This window comes from Synchiropus splendidus, chromosome 6 (genome assembly GCF_027744825.2).
Source record: "Synchiropus splendidus isolate RoL2022-P1 chromosome 6, RoL_Sspl_1.0, whole genome shotgun sequence".
NCBI lineage: Eukaryota > Metazoa > Chordata > Actinopteri > Syngnathiformes > Callionymidae > Synchiropus > Synchiropus splendidus.
In genome coordinates, this window is record NC_071339.1 from 7,208,402 (window position 1) to 7,231,295 (window position 22,894).

Sequence of the window (22,894 nt, forward strand, 5' to 3'; positions counted from 1 at the left end):
AATTGGGTTCGAATTGTTGGTGTCGGGCAGTCTACCGCCAAAACAAAGGCCAGCTTCCAGGCAAGCTGTTGGTAGCATATGGACAAACCCTCCTGATCACAGTCGTGATTCATCAAAAATGCTTTTTCAATTACCTGATTGTGTGGTCTTATGTGGATGTAAGGATTGCATAACAAATGAGACCTTTTATTTCACTGTGAGCATGGTTTCATCCTGCCTGGACACTTGGATCGGCTTTTGTTGCTGCTAGACTCGACCTAAAGTAGCTCAGCATGTCCTCATCCAATCCAATCCTCTTCTGCTCTCATCGCCCATTCTTCTTCTGTGTGTGTCTGTACACCAGCTGGATTTGGTTTCGATTCACCATGTACTTAATCAACCCCCCTCTGGATTATAAGAGGAGGATGAATCTATCACCTTTGTAAATGTACACCGTTGCACTGGTGATACAACGTATTGATTAAAAATATCTTTGTTTCCATGGCTCCTACACAATGGTTCCAGGTACGAAAGGCAACCGAACCACAACTGTGCTCTGCATTGTTACCACTTTGTTGAGTTGCAACTAGCTAACAAATAGTTAACATGCCACATAGAAATATCAAAATATCCCTGCCTTTGGTGTTATCTTAATGCTGTATTAGAATTTTAATGTACTCCAAATGTCTTTCTTGTGTGCAAGTCACACATGCAAAGAAACTGAGAAGTAGGAAATGAACACTTGTCTAATGAAGGTCACTGCAGCTCAGGTGACTGATGCAATTGAATTATGTTAAATCACCAGCGTCCAGCACGTTTGCACAACCGTGTCACAGTTTCGATTCTGAACACACTGCTATTTCTACGTACATACATTCAATGGCTTTGGTGCCAAATCTGCTGGTATCTGCACATTTATACTGATGTACCAAAGCAATAAGGGACCACTCACATCTGATAACCCAAAAGTGAACCATCAGAGAGCCACCTTTGTCAGTAGCACCAGTAGCTTGACTATAATTCTATAGCATTAATACATTTATTGTAGTTCTCCTTTTGAGATTGCCCCTCAAATTAGCCTGGAAATCATCAACTCCAGTCTGTGTACTCATGGATGTTTTCATAAGTACAATTCGTTATTCATTCATGCCGTTCATTATGTTACAAGCGACTCTGGATTTAGCTGTGATTTGTTGACAAGTCTCTCGTCTCAGCGTTTTGCTGCCCCACAGCCACGGTAGCGCTTCCAATTGATTGACAGAATAATTATGGACTTGATTTGTTCAACCACAGGCGAAGTGGGACTGAGGGAGTAAGGAAGCGGCATGTGGCGTGTTCTCCTTTTCTTTCTAAGATGACAGCAGTGGGGTCTGCTTGCTTGAATTTTAAGTGTGTGATGTGACATACTAATGACTCTATATCATATTTTGTCAAGCTTTGTATTCTGCTTCGAGGCTGCAGTTGGCGCTCCGGTGCTGTATGATCAACAATACACTCACCGTGTGAGCACTGAAGCAATAATTGACACATCCCTAAGAAAGGAAGTAAGGATGAGCTTATTAATGCCATTTTTTTTTCCGGGGGGTTTCAGCGGAACCATTAAGCCGTTAATTGAGAGGAAAGACGGACATTAAAAAGCTATTGCCTCTGCCTTGCTATTTTTTCTTTTTAAATTAAGATGAGACTTTGTCCTCACGATTACAGCCCTCACATGCAAACAGCCAGCTATTTTTGAATCTGTGGTTTTCAAAAATAACACCATAAACCCTTTGCCTCAAGGGCTGGAAAAAGTGAGGAGTTTTTCTTTAAAGGATCGGCAGGTGAGACGAAATTCCCACCCTTCCCCGCTTACCTGCCTCGCAATCGCAAGCAAAACAGAACATCACCCACGCATTGTATACAGGCGTTGATATGGAAGGTATGACCTAGGTTTCGGTTGAGAGGAGAGACACTTGTTACCAGGCGACCTTGTTGTTATTGCTGTGAGTGCATGTGCCAAGTCTGCAGGGATAACAGAGGGAGCGTGCTTCATGATTGCCCGCCCTTTTTGAAAACCTGCCGTTACATTACAGAGGGATTCTTGTCGTAATAAACTCCCAACCTCACTCAAAAAGTATCTTCGTCAAATAAATGCATCAGGGGACTCCCTAATTTATATCTCATTGTTGCAGAGCCATAGATGTTTTTTAAATGAATGAATTGTTGAAATTGAAGATTCGTGAGATCAATGGTCTGTTACCTATCAAGAGCCTTGCAACTACTGGTGGGGTTGAATGTGTGTGCATGCATGCATGCAAGTGCGCACTGAATGGCCTACTACTTTCTCTGGAGGAAATGACGCTAATGCTGAAGTATTTGAGGGGAAGTTCTTCTTAGTATGCTGATGTATATTCCTGGAAGAAAAAAAGGTAATTTGTGGTCAGATGTTACATCACTGTAGACACCTGTATTAAGTACACATGTGTAATCATTTAAAAGACACGTATGTTTCATAGTAGAAGAGGGGAAGGGTTTTTTTTTCTTTTTTTCATAAATAGAAATCATAGCTTAACATAAAATAGGTTGAGTGGGAGCTCATCTTTTGCGATATTGGCATAGTGTCAATGTTTGCTTAAGTGGTTAACACACCTTTTAAACATGACTGATTTATAGCAAACGGGTATAGGCAATACCTTTCAAAGAATAATAATTATGAGTGGGAATACCAAGTTTCTCATGAAGTCGTGATCCGTAATTATAGAGCCGTATCAAGTTTTTGAGGATGTATATGTTGCAAAATTACCACACTGGCCTGAGCTTTGTCATCATTTCAGTACCATCCCAATCCATGCTCATTTATCTTCCATTTAGCGTTGCTTACCAGACTCACACCAATATCTGTATTTGAGTCATTCATATCACCAAACAACTTGTTCCTATGGCGACTGAATAAGAAGTTTTGGAAAAAGGAAGGTCAAAACCAACCAACCAAAAACCAATAAAACTGGTCTGCTCAACCCTTTTAAAAGTATTGTGCAACAATACTTGGACTCTCTTGCTGATGTTAAAAATACTGATTTGAATCCTCAATTTTAGTTGTTGAGATTTGAGGGTGCTGTAATTTTAAGATAGAAACCCATATTGAACACATCAGTACATGTCTGGTTGCCCCAAACTCTCTATGATTGGAAAGTTTAAATTAGAAAATGTGCATAAATCCCGCCCATCGAATATGCTTCTTTTCCAGAGAGATTTTCAAACGATCATATACTGATCATATACTCTCATGTATCTTTGCGTTGGTATTTCTGTTCACCAATATATGAATAATCTGACTCGGTTCTGTCGCTCATTCACCGCATCTGCCGGGGATGACAGACACATCAGAGTATCAAGAGTGTACTTCTCCCATGTAGGGTGTTGTTCATGCGCACACACAGATGTGTTGTGCCACAACACTGTGGATTTCAGCTGCATCAAGAGCATTTGACCCATGTTAATGTGAATTACACGTAAAGGTGGGGAGTTGGGGTTAGATGTGCTTCAATTATGCATTGAAACCTTTTTATAATGCTTCTTATTATCATTAATATTTGTAGAATTTTCAAATGTATAATCGCATCTTGAATTATTTAGCTTTCTGCTTTCTGTTTTAACAGTGTGCTTGAACTCATAGGTCTTGCGAAATTCCGTCCTGCCCATTTGTCACTGCGCTCATGCTTTATTGCAAAATAATTCTTGCAAAATAATTGTTTTCGTCATTTTCTTGAAATGGCACTGCATTATTTTGTGGTCGAGTTATATAGTTTGATTTTTACAAAAGTAAAGGTCGCATTATTTGCTTAAGTATATGGTTGTGAATTTTGTTTGACCTCTTGCTCTGTAGATGTAAATTATTAGTATCATGATGATTACTTTTTATTGATTTAACCATCTTTGTCTTATAAAACAAGGAAGATAAATTCATAATATCGCTGTATTTTTTAGTTGCACAAGACCCGTCGGAGCTAGGATGATAACAACAACAAACATGGAGGAATCAGCTGAAAATACATTACTTGGACTTATGGGGGGTGTAATGGCAGGCAGTTTGCATTGTTTTTGTTTTGTTTTTTTTGTAGTTTCATTCTTACTTTATGCAACGACATTTCGTCATGCTTTTGTATTTGCTTTGGTGCCAGAACAATATCCTGTGACTCCTGCGCATGCGTGACTGCTCATGCGGAGATACTCAATACACGTTCCTGATGTACAGAGAGAAATGTATGTTGATCAATCACTTGACTGTGTCACGATTTTGGAGTGTCAAGCGAAGGAATGCAGCCACGCCAACTGTTTTATTTACCGCTCTTGGAAGGCAAAACGAGGTACGATTGTTTGTAGTATGTAGATTGCATGAATGCGTCATGTAATATGTATGTGCTTCTCTGATTATTCTGTAGTTTTCACGTTGCAAACAGGGAATAAAAGCACCAGTATTAAAACTCAATGTCTGTTGAAATTATTCCAAGAGGCCGCGACAGGGGGCAAGTTTCATTTCAAGACAAATATTTTAAAGGAGCTTTAGTTTAAATAAGGTTAAATAAAAACTTGAATTAGCCACCTTTGTGATTTATTATGCTATTGTCAAACTGACGCAAAATGAACAATATTTTATTGTTTAAATGTATTTATGGGTCCATCATTTGATTCAATAATGTACCAAATTCATTCAAATTGTATATATATATATATATATATATATATATCGATCAATCAACTATAGTTTAGTTGATTGATCGATCTGCACCCACAAGCTTCAGTTTTGCAATCCATGGAATGAGACAGACCAATCTAGTGACGCACTTGCCGATTTGGATTTCTGCATGTACTTGCCAAATACAGTGTCGATGACATAATCTGCGTTGTGTTGAGTAATCCCTTGTTCCTCAGCGTGTTGCCTCATTGGAATTGTCAGTGTGATTGAGCCGCTTCTGAGTTAGCAAGCTAAGACACCAAACACAATCAGTAATGCGCTGTCATTACCCTGTTGGTAGGGAAGATGTTGATAGCTGCTGTCATGACCTTGGTAAATGAAGATGATTCACAAACACTGTCATTTCAAATGTTGCTGGCATCATGCCTTTAAAAATAAAGACATTAATGCATGCAATATTGAGCGCAGATGTTCATTTCATCTTCTGTTGGACCGTTTTGAATTCCTAGGCTAAATTGATTGCATGGTAGTACCCTTGACACGGTTTGGGTTGTTCGAACCTCCACACGTTTTTCTGCTGCTTCAGCTTCCTCTATTCCCATCTCATTTCTTGCTCATGAACTTTGTCTTTTTGTGACCCTTATGGAGCTGCAGGCTGGGGCTCGTCCTTGCTCTGGCTATCCCCAACCCTTGGCAGTCTAATGAAGGCAGCAGGGCTGCTTCCTTACCACTTTTGCTGTCTAGATGTGTTGGGCTTTATCATTTCTGCCACAACCGGGTTTCTCTAATTAAGAGACTGACTTGGCCTTGCACATTATACAGCAGCTGGATCATTAGTGTGGTGGGTCAAATATCTTGCATCTCTGTCTAGCAGACCTTTCATCAACCGCTGCCTTTGCCAGCTCACCTCCTGCAGCCACCAGAAGCCTCTGTCTGCTTTCATTTTGTGACTTATCCTGAATGACATATAGACCTTTTGGTGTCATTGGAAATAGTTGTAGATGTCGTATGCTCGGCCTATGCTGAACTACTTATGTGCTTGAAAAGAAGCAGAACAGGATTTATGGAGAAATGTGAATCATGGTGGATTGTTAGTCTCATATTGGTAGAATATTTTAGCTCATATTACCCATAGTAATATTAGCCCTATCATAATCCTAGTCCTATCAGCCCTATATGCAGTGCTGTCTGGCATATTTTTTTTACATATCATCTTTAGCACAGATCCCTTCTTACCCTGGCTACTTCCGCTAATGTTCACTGAATAAAAAAATCAAGTTGATTTTCAGGGGTGAATTGATCCCTTCTCTCAAGTAATATTTATGGCTCTTGTCTCATATGAATACATAGTAGATGGGTTAGTTACTCATCTTAAACCTTGCATAACTTCTTCGTGTTTTCATTACTCGTTGATGTTGCAGCTTGTGCACGTTTGGGTGCTCTCTGTATGGGCATTTTCGGCCTGACCTTTTTTAGTTTTAGCTCTACAATGTTCAGAGACTATTTTTGAAAGGGATGACATATCGAGCCAGTCAAGACTGTATTTATTCCCTGTCCAACAGTTGTAAGAATACTCTCAAGCTCACACATGCTTGGGCAAGCACATCTACAAGTACACAAGAGAAAAGTCCCACAACACGGAGAGAATTCTCTATCCTGTTTTCTACCCGCCCTTATCCATATTGCAGCGTCATTGTACTCCATTTTATTTCCCGCACACATGTCCTATATTTGTATCTTTAAGCCTTTCTTCTTTGCCCCGCTATTTTAAAACATGGAGGGCAGTGTGCCAGGAAGGACTGAGAGCGACTGGCTGTTGCAGACTTCACAGCACCGCAGACATGCTTGGGGCTGAGGACAGTTTGCAAGATGACACTGAGTGGCGTGTTTATGGCAGAGCCTCAGTTTTAGGGCAAGATGGGAAGGCGGCATACACCCTGGAAGGCAGGGGAAAAAAAGAAGAGGGGGTTTACTACTCTCAAGAGAGTCGGAATTCCTCCTGAGCCTTTCCCCTCATTTGGCTGGCAGTTGTGAAAACAATTGCCTGGCATTTACTCTTTCTCTCTCCCTCTGTGCAGATGGACTCCAAGCAATGAGTCAGCGCTCAGAGCAGCAAGTGCTGGAGAGACTGCTGGTCTTGTGATCTCTTGTACAGAGATCATAATAATGCCGTGCATACAGAGTTTTCAATCTTCAGCAGTTTGTTTGTCAGCTTAAATGATTCAAGCTGCTGTCACTGGCTGTAGTTTTGATGAGTTATTATTTATTTTGCGTGTTTGTTAAACTTTTTTTTTGTTGTTTTAGTGTGTCTCAAACTCACAACAGGATGCATGACACGCAATAACAGTGAAAGCATGTCATGCTCCACTCTAGAAGACAACCAACTTGCACGGAGAAAATTCTATAGAAAAAGAATATAGTATGATATAGTATTTTTTTTCTGCTGTGAAACAGCGACTGACAAAATGTAGGGTAAAAAAAGTGGAAAGATTCTTAAGCATTACATTTTGTGTTGCAGGATTAGGAATAAGGCTCTACCATGAACTGAGGTAGCCTGTAGGGCTTGTGGGTGTCATCATATTGCCTTGTTTCAACAAGTGGACGTCACTTTTTTCCCACTTTAGACAGGTCGATTTGAGGGCACCGTATTTTCTGTCCACTTGTTCCTCTGTAACTTTGCTGTATGTGATTTAAAATAATTATTCACTGTCTCAAGCCTTCTCCGTGGTCACTTCACTGCTACCATTTTCCGTTGCCGATCAAATCTCAATTCCCATTTCACAAGCCGAAAGAGTAGAACCTGAATGAGCCTGAAAGTTGGCAGTTTGTAGGTCTTAAATGAATTGGACCAAAAGTACAATGATATTGAGGCAGAGGACCTCTGAGAGTAATAGACTCATAACTAATCTTGATGCCCTGATGAATCAAGTAAGACCAGTTCTTAGTGTTGTTTTTATCTAATTTCCCAAAATTCTCTGCAGTTGAACCTCGCTTTAATGTTCCTTGCTGCTGTTTTTTTTTCTCCAAAATAATTCAATTAGAATAATAAATTCTTGTTTGTTTTGTTTCCACAGAGTTCAGCCAAAGAAATCACTATGTGGATTCCATGAACTGAGTTAGAAGTGATTTGTCCTGGGAAGTCTCCACCGTTCCTTCTTCATCTGGTTTAATCTCCATCATTTGGAAAGCTTCAACCCAAACAACCGTCACTGAACGTTCTTCCCCAGCCTGTCGTCACCATGACGTCGGAGCTGGAAAGCAGCCTGACCTCCATGGATTGGCTCCCGCAGCTAACCATGCAGGCGGCCATCCGGAAAACTGATCCCCAGAATACCCACGGGCCGGGTATGGTCAAGAAGAGTAGCATTCTGGATCCTAACACCACATTAGACCAAGAGGAGGTGCAGCAGCATAAAGATGGCAAACCACCCTACAGCTACGCCAGCCTCATCACATTTGCTATCAACAGCTCGCCAAAGAAGAAGATGACTCTGAGTGAGATCTACCAGTGGATCTGTGATAATTTTCCCTATTATAGAGAGGCAGGCAGCGGATGGAAGGTAAGAAACAACCATCACTGTTGCTGGTGTAGCCATGAATTATGGTTGCGTAGTGGTTATGAAGTCTTTTATGAAGACATTTTATTAGTATTGACTTGAAATTTCAGTTTGGAGAAGTTGCTTGACTGATACAGACTTCGACACATGCAATTGTTTGAGTGCATCACCACAACCTTACTTGTAGAACAGGGAGATGTGGCAAGCCCTTTTTAAGCCAAGCAAGGTTAAGATACTTTAACATTAAGTTCATCATTGACAATAGAATGTCGGTGCCAGTGTGGATCGTGGTGTTTGATTTGTGCCTGGTTCAGTGTGTGGTTGGAGCCTGTAAACTGATGCTAATGGGTTGCTGCAGTCATGTGACCAAGAGGGATTGAACATCACCCAATTTGTATGATTTCAAATACTTACCTTATGTCATCATCAAATGACTTCATACACATTGAGGTATTCATATTTAATTTATGGTTACTGCTGTTTTAAATTTCCAGATATTACATGTTTCTAAGATCGAGGAACAAGTATGGTGCCAGATGCACCCAGGTACCTTAGGCAGCTGAGTGAAAAATAGTCTGTGGCCCTGAGAGAGCTGTATGAAGTGTAAAAGCCAGATTAATATTCAGGGATGTGGCCCCTATCTGTGAGAGCACAGACTAAATGGCCCATTCATGGGTGGTATTATTCATTGTAGATGCCTTGATAGGAGAAGGCCATTATACTGGTAGAAGGCAGTGCTGTGTCATCAACTCAAGGAGCCTGTGATATACAGAGATGCAGCCATGTTGATTGCCTTTTAAAGGGACCAGATGGAAATTGATATTAGAATGAGTTTTCCAATCAGTCAACGTTTATTGGAAATAGAATTGTAGGCACTGCTTTATTGCACTCAGACAAGATGCATGAAGCCCATTTCCTGGGGTGACAAGATCTAGAATATGTATTGTCCATGTGTGTGTTTGGGCGTTAATAAAAGAATAGATAAAAAAGACAAGCCTTGTTGGTTCGATTCCGCCTTTTGTGCTATGGCTTTGGAAAGGAAATTGCTTGTTTGAGATTTCTTTTCATCTCTTGCACATTGACATTCACGACAAGTTCCGTGTTACTTGAGTGATATTTACCCCATTTTCAGCAATGGATTCTTATTTTTGCTGCTTCTCACTTCAGCACCTTAAATCATGCAACTGGAAAGTCGATTTTTACATCCTCCACTGTTAATGTGCATTAGATGGGAAGCCTGAACGCAATCACGAAACAAGCAGCACCCGTTCAGGGATTAGTTAAATCTAAAGTGTAACTGACTGATGGTTAGTTAATTATCTGTGGAATCTTCAGATACAGAAGTCTGCGTCCAAGCTTCTCTGGCTGTCTATTGTTTGAGTTAGTCATGGAAACCTATTGAGGTGTAAAAAAAAAAATCCAGCTTCCAGTAGCAGTTACTTAAGTCTGTTAACATATTTTAGTTGTGAGCCCAGCTGTGATACATGACTGTAATAGGAGGAGATTATTTTGTCTTTTGTTATTTATTCATGACATTGTAAGTGAGCTCCAGTATTTGTACTCATAGATTGGCCACCGATATCCACGGTTTTTGAATGTCAGTTGATGACAATTGTGTACTGCAGTCTACCGTCACCCATGTGCTAAACATCCTGAGGAATGTATGTATATGGATATGTATGGAAATGTATTAAAAAAAAACAAAAAACTTTGTAACTATACTCAGTATCGGTGAGTGCTCAAATGCAAATACTCGGAGCATACCTAACAATGACATTGGTCATCATGAATCAATATAAATGGCATTTTTAAAAAATAATAATTTTTGATCAGCTGATCATGATGATATCATAAATGCCCATATTGATGCCGATAAATTGGCCGTCCTATCGATTGGTGCAGCCCCACTTCATTGTTTCTCACAGAAGCATTTTTTTGGTTTTGCAATAAATAATGCACTAAATGTACTTAACTTAAATGATCAGTTCATGATTTTTGTTTTGGGTGTTATAAATCATTCTTGGAAGTCACTGCAAACAAATATGCCACGCAAAACATTACTCTTACCTTGAGTATGTACAGCAGAGGTAACCGGGACATTAGTGGCTGCTCTCATTGGTTGCAACAATTTTGTAGTTCAATATATTATCAGGGAGTAGTACTCGTGCCGTGCCCTTATCATTTGAATTAGCTCCATTTGTTTCACAATGTTTTTGCAGTTTGAGAATTTTTAATATCTCAGAAGTTGCTCTTTCAGTCAAGATCTCAAATGAAACTAATAGTATTGTCCAGGTTAGCTTTTAAGCTATCCAAAATATGACGCAGCTGAAAGTGTCAAGTTCACTATTGCGTCACTTTTACTGTCCTGTGATCTGTCTACGGTATAGTTAAGAATGAGATAAATTTTTGTAATTAATTGGAGGCAAACATGGGGCTGAATGTAGGTCGGCACTTGTCATCTATCCTCTTTTCCCTAGAGACGTCAGTTACAGGAATTTGGGACTCATCAAACACACACCCTTCTGTTCCGTATGATAATGCAATCTGTGCAGCAAGATGAGACCTGCGTTATTCCATCAGCTGAATAGATGTCCATTAGGTGTCACGTTTAAAAAGATACGAATAGAAAAACCCAGATAATTCACCAAGGTAAAAAAAAAAAAAAAAAAAAAATGAAAGCCACCTTGGTTAGTGATGTGAATATGTGATGTGAATACATGAGTAAGCAATTAGATGGTGAATTTCTTGACACTTCCCTCAGTTCCCTTAGGGCTCAGTGATTCATATTTTGCAGGTTTTTCAAAGCTGTATATGTGATTCAGTGGCTCATATAACCAACGCGTCTGTGTGTTTGTGCTCTTTGTATCACAGGCTTGGTGCTGTTAATGTGCCAGATGGCTTTTGGATATTTCTGAAATAACGAAGCTGGAGCATTTATTTTAAAGCAGTATGTATGTCTTTGCTTGCAGCTTTCATTTCCTTCACAATTACTATTTTGTCCTTTTGCCCGTTTACCAAATCCCATATTGTATTACTGGTGTTTGGTAAGTAAATGCACTGCAGCTATATATATATATATATATATATATATATATATATATATATATATATATATATAACGTTTTTTTTTTTTTTGTTTTTTTTTTTTTTTAATGGGATTACGTCAAAAAAATACACTTCTTTTCAAACACATAATGTACTGTATTAACTGTTTTTTCCCTTTAAATTGTGGTTCCTATTACAATATATTGTTGAACTTACAGTATGGCAATATATCACCATGTATCGTGTCACAACTCCATGCATGGGGATACACAGCGTATCACAAGATACCTGGCAATACACAGCCCTAGTGCTCAATCCCCATTATCTCATGCCCACATTTAACCCGAAAATAAAAATGACAGAACACACCCTGTGATGTTACAAACACAGGGTTATATACAACCCCCTTGTCACACAGACACAGCAGGTGGGGGTCCCCTTTGCCCCTCAATCCCCCGGCTGGTCTCCACCTTGACTAATGGATTTTCTGCTGGGAACCCTGTTTCCTCTTTATGCCTTCATTTATCTCATCCAAGAACCTCATTGGTTGTCTTCCGTTCCCTCGTATTGAATACGTTTCAAAATTGCCTCCAAAATATTTTTTCTTGTTGAATAGGAAAAATATATAGAAACAGTCAAAGAAAGATGTGAAGAAAAATTCTCCACAGTGTAGTGCTGTTAAACTAATATTGTCTGTTCTTGTTAGTTATATGGCGTCAATTAAAATAAATTCTCCATACACTTCCAAACTCACAGATTCCAGATTAAAAGTGTACTAAGTCATGCCAAGTCATTTAACACATCCATGTAGCGGGAATGAGGGAGCCATGGTATAAACTCGTGGGCTATATCATCTCACAATTCTGTATTGAATGCTGATAATATGTCAAACTTGTTGATAAAATGTTCACTCTGATTTGAGCCAATTTTGAACGCCTCTAAACTCCATCCAACTGAAAGAAGTAAACTGACATCCTACACAAAAGAAAGAAGAACTTGAAAAGAGAAGCCCATTATGAAGATTTGGATAATCATTTTTATCTGACAAAATATATGCAAATGAATAAAAACATTGGTTACTACGGAGTATAAAAAATGACAGATGTAAGTACCTTCAACAGAGTATGAAGATATGAGCAGATTGATTGTTTGTGAACTTATTAACGTCTCTGGTGTTTGCATCTGTATGCTAGAGCTATTATAAGCAGGCAGTAATACTTCAGAAAAAACTACAAATATTGAATTAGAACTCAATTTTAAAGCTCTTGTAATATTTGGATTACTCAAATTGTTCAAGGATTTCATAAATCCTGGGATTAACTAGTAAGTCTAATAAAAACACTTGATAATATACTGCAGACATTGTTTTTATAGTGCCAAGAATGTATTTACTTCTGCTGCATTATGTTATTCTTACTGTACACACAGGCGAAGCATGTCTAACACACACAGAGAACTAATAGCATTTTCAGTTGCCAGTATGATTTAAAAATATTTCCTCACCCTGGGAGCAACCTCCTGCGGAATTTCATTCTCTTTTAAAGACTTTCCATTCTTCTGGGGACTCATTACTGGTCTCATTACTGTGCAAGACTTCAAGAAGAAAAAAAAAGAGAGCAACCGCATGCAATGCACTTAAAAACATTTTTCTACATCTTTACTTTTTGCACTAATGGGGGGCTGTCCGTACAGTTTATAGACATAGTTTGAGCTGGATTGATACCTTCTGCAGCCAAACTGGCCATACATACAGTCGACGGCACTAGGATCGACAGTTTCTGATGGCCGGTGCTCTTTCAGATTTTTTAAATTTGAAATACTTCTTCCTAATTGAGCTGTCATAATTTACAACAGCGTGTTTATGTTTTGATTCCTACACATGTGCATCTCTTGCTGAATTCCAAAGCATTGAGTTGATGCTGCTACTCTCAGACCTGCTCTGTAAACGGTCCAGTGTGCAGACATGAGGCACAGAACTAAGCAGCCTTGGACCTCACTTTGATCTCATTATAAAATGCAAATTCACACTAGCCTAAACAGATCAAAGGTTCAACTTCCTATTGGATCTGAGGCTTAATAATAAAAGCCCGGAGCAGTTTTCTATTTTTCAGATTTTCGGGTAGCTCTTGCTCCTCCAGGATATTATTTACTCTAGAGATAATGTTGCAGCTCCCGATTTGTGACTCGCGACCACACATAAAATCCATTCTCCCGTTGCACATTTAAATAAAATTGGTCAGGTATGAGCCATATCTCGCACCTCAAGCCCTGGTCCTGAAATCTACCCGTGTAAAAATTGCTTAAGTGCCAGACATTTTATCCTCAAAGATCGTTACCCAAGAATTAAAGTGGTCTGAACTCTTCAAACACTTACTTTTGGAGAGGCACGGTTATATATACATACAGTATAGAATTGCTTTGAACGTTCCCTTTACATGAATTTGATAGGTTTATAGGTATAATTCTACTTCATACTGTTAATCATATTATTTCTGAATTAATACTAAATTGATGCGATTTGAAGACTAAAAATGTAGACAGCAGAAAATTTCACCGCCATGCACGGAAGCGCCATGGTAAAAAGCCTGATGACCTGCTGCACCACTTCAGCGGTGACAGCACCGTCTCCCCGGGTCACTCCACGGTCTGGTGATGACCAATTTTTTTGCTTCCCTAGTTTTCAAATATGATTTGGCTACATCAGTCTGATAAAAATCATGGAGCTGGGAGGGGCAAATGGGGATGATTAAAATAAATTTAGCTTCCATCATATTGTGACAAGGCTGTGCAAAATTTAATCTTTTTTTTTGTGCTCGAATTAAGTCGGTGTTTAATACAATGTATTTTCACCGGGGCATTTTTGACCGACTCACAACTCCTCACCCCGCGACACCAGCTGTGTCAGTTGCACTCAAATAGGTCTGTTGAAAAGTTCCTGGAGTGTATTTCTCTGTACTAGAAGTTCCTTCAGTAATTATCTTCATCTTTCTTATTAAAGACCTTCATCTCATTTTGATAATTGTATCCAGCATCCAGATACTACTGCTACTAAGGTAGCAACCTTTGAAAACAAAATGCAAAACTGACTTAAGATATAAGGTTGGAAAAAAAAAATCGCTCAACTTTCACTCTGCTTGAAATGAAATGTTTTACTCCTGATTTCATGACTTCTTGACGTAACACTGAAGATTTTTTGCATCACGGGATATAAATTGTCTTGGATTGGAGAGGTTGGCGGGAAAATAAAACGATGGGAATCGAAACAGCAACATGTAGACCTTGACTTGACCATGCTCATCTAGTCATTGGGACTCATCGCAACCCAAAACGTTGAAAGTTTGGCACCATTTCGCAAAGGACACATCGAAGGACAGATGGTGTTCACACCACATTTTAAGCAATTGAAATTGAAATATAAAGTTTCAAAACAACATTTGACTTTTTCATTTTAACTTATTGTATTCTATTTAGGCGACTAGAATCAGACCTGTACATGCTGTATACTGACTCAATCTTTAAAGTAGTTGACTAGTTGGCTCTCATAATAATTGTTAGTTGAAGTCCTATCGAGAACCAATCTGATTTAACCAAAAATCATCTCAGAATGCAGCAGTTTACGGGCCTTTGTCTGTGTCACAATGGGGCCAAAAAAATTGGCACAATTGCTCTATGCTTCAAGTAAATTGAAATCATCACTGATTATCAGTGTTATATTGCAATGTCTGGTTCGGTCTGTACTTATAATATGTAGATGCACAAATAAAAACGATGTGATGCTTTCCAGAGCATGTGGTACAGTAGATAACATGACCACAGCCTTGAGAATACAGGTCAGAAGACATCATAGACTGGCAAGCAGGGTGCCCACAGTACTTGGCAACTATCACTTCCTGTACATCCTGTTATATGCAAGGTTGTTGCATGCACTGCAACAGATCTGTGTTCAACCAAACCAGTCAAAATCGTGTTTTAACAACCACAACTGTGTTCTCCATGTGAAGGACCATCAATTAAATTCCAAACTGGATCGTTGTTTTAGGTGCCTTTCAGGAGCAAAGTTAACATGCGAGCATCACTGAAATATGGATTATTTACACTGTCTTCACACTGTGTATTCCACCGTGCTGTGCTTTCATCCATGGTAAACTGATAATGTAACTAGGGAAGATGTTTTATTCATGCTTGAAGTACCAACCATTGATTTGTCTAGTGATCAAGAATTGAAAAAAAAAAAAAAATTCCATTACTGCCCAGCTGTCAGTCAGCGGTTGAATGTTGAGATATTGGTTTGAGTGTTGTGATGTTGGGTTGCAAGGAGCTGGTATTGTGAGCAGTTACTACAGTGAGACGTGGTCTCTAGATGGTGGTTCTTTTCTTCTGAGATTAGAACAGATTTCACTTAATTATTTGCAATGCAAACTTTACAATTGTCAAATCTTCCCAACTGTGGGACTATAAAGATTCGTACCCTTATCAAAGATTGAATTGCATGTCAAATCCAGTTTTTGCTAAATTGGGGGGCCATTTTTCCCCCAATTGTGCTTTACATTATATTCTGAACTTCATGGTTCCAAAATACATTCTTAAACCTTCTTGGACAACACGGATGCTCGCCTCTCCTTGCATGTCATCTATTAAGAGTCGATACGTGCCACTTACGTCACCCGGCAGCGACTGTTTCAACTATTTTCAAAAGAGCGAAAGCGAAACCGCACCCTGTTTTTTTAAATATATAATTGTGTAAAAGTGGAGATATAAGATGTGGTTGTATATATAAATATTGCCGTTTTGCAAAATGAAACTTAAGGTTCACTTTGGCTACCTTTCCCTTGTAATGTAATCACACTTGAAAATCTCATGGGAAATTATCGCAGGATTTTTTTTCCCCGGGTAACTGGCCAATCACTGTAGAGAGAATAACGTCATGAGACCAAAGGAGTGGTGAGACACAGCGAGAGAATACTTTGTTTTGCTTTGGATCAACTGCAGAATGAGGCGTGTAATGAACATTGAACAGGCGAATGCTTTGTTCTATCAACTCGAAGAGGAGGACACGCCCGTTTTTGACATTCTGTCATGGAGCGAGGAGGAGCAGGAAGGACATATCCTGCTTATACACCTGTTGTCTTGTCATTTTGTATTGATTATTTTTGTAATTGTTAGTTATTGTTGGTCATATTAGATTAGATGACATAGCCTTCATTCTTCCAATGGTGGGGGAGCAGCAGTGACAAAAACTTAAAGCAAATTAAAGACAAAAAGATAAAGACAGTCATTGTCTCATAGCTGGGATGTTTTACTTGACAGAAAACACCTGACTTATTCTTATTCTTTGTAAGGACTTGTATATATTGTTATTCATTCTCATTCCAAAAAATGCGACATTTTAAGACTGATTTTTCTGTATCTTTTGTCCCAAAATGTGGAAATACATGGTCTACAACTGCTTAGACATGTTGGTGAAAGTGTGCCTACAAAAGGGATTAAAGCAGAGCATCGTTGAAAAAATTGTTGTAATATAAAGGCAATTGTTAATGTAAAGGGGTGTGATTTCTGGAAAGGCTCACTTTCTGATGTCTAAGGTTTTTCTCATTCAACCTTACCACTTCATGAGTGACTTGCTCTGTATAGTTGAACACAGGGAGGAAATTACGTGCATTTGTGTGGCTTTTTTCCACAGCATACTTATTTACGTATATGTTTTATTTGTTACCACTCACACAGTTTCTTTTAAGCGTCTGATAATTATTCTCATTGTGTAAAAATCAGATATGGCAGTGCAAATCCTCACAGATCGGATAGTAATGATTTTCTGTAAACGCAGTTATAGGAGTACAGGATTCATTTGAGCACCTGTTAAACAGTTTCTGTTCCTGGAATCCTTGTGAACTGTAAAAGCAGCAGCAGTGGCTCCATTCTGGACAGGCACTGACTTTATCACTTTGTGGGAGAGGTAGTGAATCACTCGATAGCCAGCTTGATCCTGCTGTTAGGCGGGTTTCCGTATCAGGAAGCTCCAGCCTGGCCACCCGCCCACAATCCTCACCTTGCACCCACCCACCGGTACCCAACCGCTCACGCTTTGGCCCTCAGAGTAGGCGGGGAGTACAGGCTGGCAGGCCTTGGCACCAATTCTTTCTGGCAAGAGCTTCTGTCCCCACACTCTGCTGGGTGAAGTGCTGACTGCGGTGTGCAGCATGAAGGCTCGAGGCTAGGAATGCTTCCTCTTGTGACCTGCAGGCCTGACTAGAGAGGTTGGCTTATGCTGCTCTTAAAACTTCATCTGCCACTTTGGTTGTCGTGGCCAAGGCCTCGCCGTTCATCCCCCGCATATATATTGCTCCTCTTATCAGTTTTAAACATTCATTAACCCTGAACAGCACCCTCCCATCTGCTGTTTTGCCCAGTTGGATGGGATCTGGCTGCCTGTTATAAAAGCTGCGAACTATGGTAAGCAATTGCTTCAGCACACTTCCCTCTCTGTGTTATCCAGGCCTGGTTATACCCATCCCAAAGTCTTGTCCCTCCTAACCCCTCATATATAGTTATGACTTGGACCACAGTATTGTAATAGCTGACAAATATACTGATATCTCTTCAGTTGCTATTAGTGTAACAAAGTTATCTCTCACTAAAGGCATGGGAAACTAGGTGACAAGAATAGATATGAAACCACCACCTCTAATCCCATGTAGTGACTTAATCAGTGTAATGCAATTGTAGCGAACTGCTTTCACACATTTTGAAAGGCTCCCTCCGTCTTTACTGCACAGACAGACACTATTCTAAATACAATCTTGTCAGCATGAAGCTGGTAAAGTGAATTGTAGAAGTGATGTGTTGCTGCTTAAAAGCAATTGGAGGCACCACTACTGTCTTGTACACCAGTTGGAATGTTATTGATGCTACTTTTATTTGTTTATGTAGTATATTGTGCAATTTAACATCCAAGTGTGGGTTTGTTTTTTTGCATCCCCTATTAATTTTGATTGTGCTTTTCTTAGGTCTTACTGTGTTAACATGCTGTTCTAAGATTTAATTTCTGTTGCTTAACGTTTGCGCTGCTCCACAACATATTTGTCTCGACGTTATAAGCTATTTGGGGTTATTGGATGCATTTGTCTTTTTTTTTCTGCACGCGAACTTCAGAGTCAAATAAGCTGTGCAATGAGTTTTTGAAATATCTTTATATCTATTTAAATTGGGACACACATTTACCATGCACTAAACGAAAGTGTAATTTAACAATCCTGATGCCTGAAAGCTGAACATGAATTGACTAGAATGTGTTTTTTAGTCTGACTGGGCTCACTATATATTGCCTTTTAAAACATTGCCCCTTCGATGAGCATTGCTTTTAGCCCCGACGAGGCGACAAGAAGGGGGACAAGGGGGAAGCTGATGAATGTTGCTCGCTATAAATAGAGCTCATCCCCTGCATTCGGCCTTAACTCTTGATCTGCCACAGTAAATTCATCAGTGGTGTGCAACCCCAAAGATTACTGACTAGGACTGTCTCGGCAGATGAACATTTCGCGAGAAATAAAAACAAAGTGTGATTTGTTAATTAGCATTATCCTTACTGTCTTTGTCCAAACTGCATTTATTTTTCCTCATCTGTTCTTAAACATAATTATTAATATTCATAATTAAGGTTGTCTGCATTCCCAGTGGTGGTTTTTCTGAAGCTCGCTGATAATTTATCTGCCAACACTGAAGCTGGTGCACAGCGTTTCCTTTTTGGAAATGAAAGAGAAAAACGCTGCCGGACTAATTAGCGGAGGCTGGCGAGGGATCTTTTCAAAAGTCCTCGGCAACCTGAGATCGCTGATATGGTCAAAGGTCTGACGCTGTGGCGAGATAAACCTTCAAGATAGCTTCACCAGCAGCCGTTCTGCACTCAGCCCAGCTGTCTGACATCAGCACTTCAGGTCATTCCAATCTGACTTGAGATTTTCTTGACTGACGGACTTGATGAATGGCATCTGGCGGAATTATACATGTAATTATTGAGAGAGCAGCTTTCTAATCTCTGGTAATTGTTAAACCCCAGTCCTGTTTGGGTTGGCTTCGCTCTGGTCATGACTCCTGAGAATCGTCCATTTATTTTCATTTAAAAAAAAGGCAGTTTTGTAATACTGCTGTCTGGCATTTATCAGTGAGGATGCTGAATGGGGTGTCTTAATTTTGAGGTCATGTTTCACGTCAAAGATATTTTATCAACAGGCTGGTGCGTTCTCAGATGGGTCAGCAGCTTTTGAGAAGGGGGCCACGACACAGCCTTGGCATCAGACTAGCACTGGTGATGGATGATATGCCAGAACTGGCCACGCTACCCTCCAATGCTCCGTATCGACACACACGGCTTCTTGCATACAGCGTCGTCTAATCGCCGGTCATGCTGCCCACAGATGTGACATGTGAATATCAGCTCTGCCAGTGCTCATTTGTCAATGTCACACCCTGTACATCCATTATCGAGCAGCGCCATTCAATAAATCTAGTATTTATACATCTATTTTAGATTCCATTTGTCAAAACCAGTTGCACCATTAACAGTTTATTTAGATTTTGAGTCTGTGAACCTCAAGCTTGAGGACATATTGTTCTGGGACAGAGTTACGGCCCCTGGATTTGCTGCTGCTACCCAACACATTTGATTTTCAATTCTGTTGATCTGATTCTGATCATGAGAATAGTCACAGGAGTGTCAGGCTGCCAATAATGTTCACCAAATAGATTAGCTTCCAATCCAATATAATTAAATATGCGTACCGATGCGCCCCTGTCTCGGTATGTTATCCGAGTTATAATATCACCAGCTCTGTCTCTCAGCTCTACAGCCTGGTCTGCAGCAGCCACAAGGCCACAGCCTCTCTGCTCCAGTTAATTGCTTCTGAATTAGATCATTAATGTGGCTGTGCGGAAGGTCAGGGTGTGTGGCCTCTTAGGGCCACTGCAATGTTTTATTAATGGGTCAGCAAGTGCATGCACTTTGCATTAATTTGACACACTTTCTTTAAATTGAACATGCCGTTTCATGATTGAATGATAAAATCTACCAGATTGTACATGTTAATCACAATTCTCCTATTGAATGAGCATGAAGAATACACTGTATATAACGTGAATATAATCCTTTTAGTGTGCTTTTCATTTCATATTATAAATGAGATATGTTTTAGTATCTCTGGGTTAGTATAGGATTTGTCCTGGGCATGAAACCTTATCCATGCTTAAATTATATCATTTCCTATCATCATAAAAAATGCATTGTATTTTAACATATTCGTCTCGACATAATAAGATATTTGGGGTTATTGGATGCATTTGTCTTATATTTCTGCATGTGAACTTCAGAGTCAAATAAGCTGTGCAATGCGTTTTTGTAATCTTTTCTTCATCTCCACCTCTATTTAAATTGGGACACACACTATACCGTGCGCTAAATGAAAGTGTAATTTAACAATCTGATGCCTGTAAGCTGAATATGAATCGACCCAGAATGTTTTTTTTAGTCTTACTGGGGTCACCCTTTTGGTTATATAATACATTGATTTTCTTTGAAACCTGTAAATTACTCACGTTGAGTCCCTGGGAAATGTATATAGTACATACTTTTTATTTTGTCTATAAGGTTGAATGCATGATGGCTGTGCCCCCAAAACTAGCCAAACTAAGCTGAAAAGATGAAGACTGTTGTCCTTTAAGTAGCGCTGGAAACCTCTGTACATTTTTATGTTCTTGTAAGCACGCAAACCGATTTTAAAGGTCACAATATACATCTGCTTAGTGCCTTTCTGCTTTCAAATGTCATTTTTCTGCTGTTCCCCAGGTTTTGGGGGGTAATCTTTGTTTTTATTCATGCTTAAATTATATCATTTCCTATTATCATAAAAATGCATTGTATTTTTCTTCCCAAGAAAGCGGGCAGGCAGAAGTCGGTGCCGAGTTGCATAATTTGTCTAACCCTTAAATGGACTGTTGGCACTGGGCCGTCACCATTAGTAGCTGCAGTCACTTCTTCATTGTTAGTGGGCACTGTAGTCAGCGGGCTGCTCTGAGCTGGAGTCGCAGGATAGCATCAGAGGCTCTTCTTCTGCCTGATAATTAAGTGGCGTCCTGACAAACGGCTTTCATCAGATCCCTCATGTGGAACTGAGAGCATGCGAAGGCTTTCAGGGAGGATAAACCGGAGGTTGTCACTTTGCTTCCAATCTTTCATGGCCTTGTACTGCCTCTGCAGTGGAATGAGGGCCTTCGTGGCACCTTAGACAAAGAGGTCTGGCCTTAATTTACAGTTAACAGTGTTCTCTTGCTGCCAAGATGGTGAGCATGGCTCAAGGGTGGTTTGAAATGACCTTGACAAAACGGATTTGAACGTGTTATATATTCACTTCCAAGAAGGGATTCACATGATTTAGAGGATGATTTTGAATCATATGTGTAAAAATAAATTGATTGGCTTTGTGAATTTGGGTTAAAGTAGAAATGGTGTTCATGCCACGCAAAACAGCAAATGCTTTTCTTGTCTTGTTGCAAAGATCTTTTTTTTTCCCCAGTGTAGAAGGCCCCTATGCTGCTCAAACACCGATGAGAACAATGTATTTTATCATGAAATGCATGAGTTATCAGCAGAGATATGCCATCACCTTCAGCAACAAGCTCAGTAACATACTTCCCATGATGCCATGAGGTCACATCAGACCAATGACGTTACAGACATTTTATGGACGTTGAAGAGTTAAAATGCGCTGTTTTAGTCAATAAGTATTCTGACTACTTCTTCCCACTTCTCTTCTGTTCTTGGAGCACTGCGCTGCTCAGCTGACCAGCTGTGGAGGCGGAGCCAGGTTGTAGCGGCCAACCACTGTGGTTGTGGTTGGTTGAGTGGACTGCAAAACATCATGGGAACTGTTGAGGTCACCATAACTGAGTTTATTATTAATATTGTTGTATTCAATGTGGATGTCACATGCTTGGATGAATTCAAACCTTCTATGTCACAAGCTTCAATTTTGTAGCATTGTGCCATGTAGTTCAATGTTGTGTACTTTTCTCTATCACTCCATCTGGACAATTTTTCTAAGAGGTCCGTGCCAGTCATGGTTGCCCCTTGATTTTTCTCAGGTCATCGCCAAGGACTACCCAGTCGAAGGTCAGAGATGTGTTGAAATAATTCCCTTAATGGAATCAATCGCTATCTTGTGCACGCTGTGCTCTGCCACAGTGTAGCACCAAAAGCAGGGGGAAATAAAATATATGGAGAGAAAGTGAAGGCGGTACAAATGATGAGAAAGGGAGACAAAGGCAGATTTTCAAATAGCAGACCTGTCATTCACGGTTGCGTTTCGTGAGATCCTTTTCCTCAGATTTTAAGAATCCGTACCGACTGCCCTCCTGTTGATCTTGTGGACGCTCAAAATTCAATGTTGCATTCAAGCCAGGACTGCAACCTTGAGTTCTCTGAGAGAATAAAGCAAAACTTTCCCCTTTTCCTCTCTTTGAATTTTCAAGGTCTCTTTCAAGGTTGGACATAAAGTGACAAAGCATGTAGAAAATAAGAAATGCACATGTCTGAGAAATATTGAGTTCAGAACACTCACACGCAAGAGAGTTTTGGTCTCTAACCCCACTG

At 39.8% G+C, this 22,894-nt stretch overlaps 1 protein-coding gene across 1 annotated transcript in view; it reads left to right on the forward strand.

Annotated features, from left to right (window-relative positions):
- The window catches only part of foxj3 (forkhead box J3), a 75,007-nt gene that overhangs the window by 21,042 nt on the left and 31,071 nt on the right, over positions 1-22,894 (forward strand). Inside the window, exon 2 of the mRNA XM_053866991.1 lies at positions 7,729-8,214. Coding sequence (XP_053722966.1) covers positions 7,894-8,214 — 321 coding nt within the window. The 5' untranslated portion in view covers positions 7,729-7,893. The remainder of the gene's footprint in view (positions 1-7,728; positions 8,215-22,894) is intronic.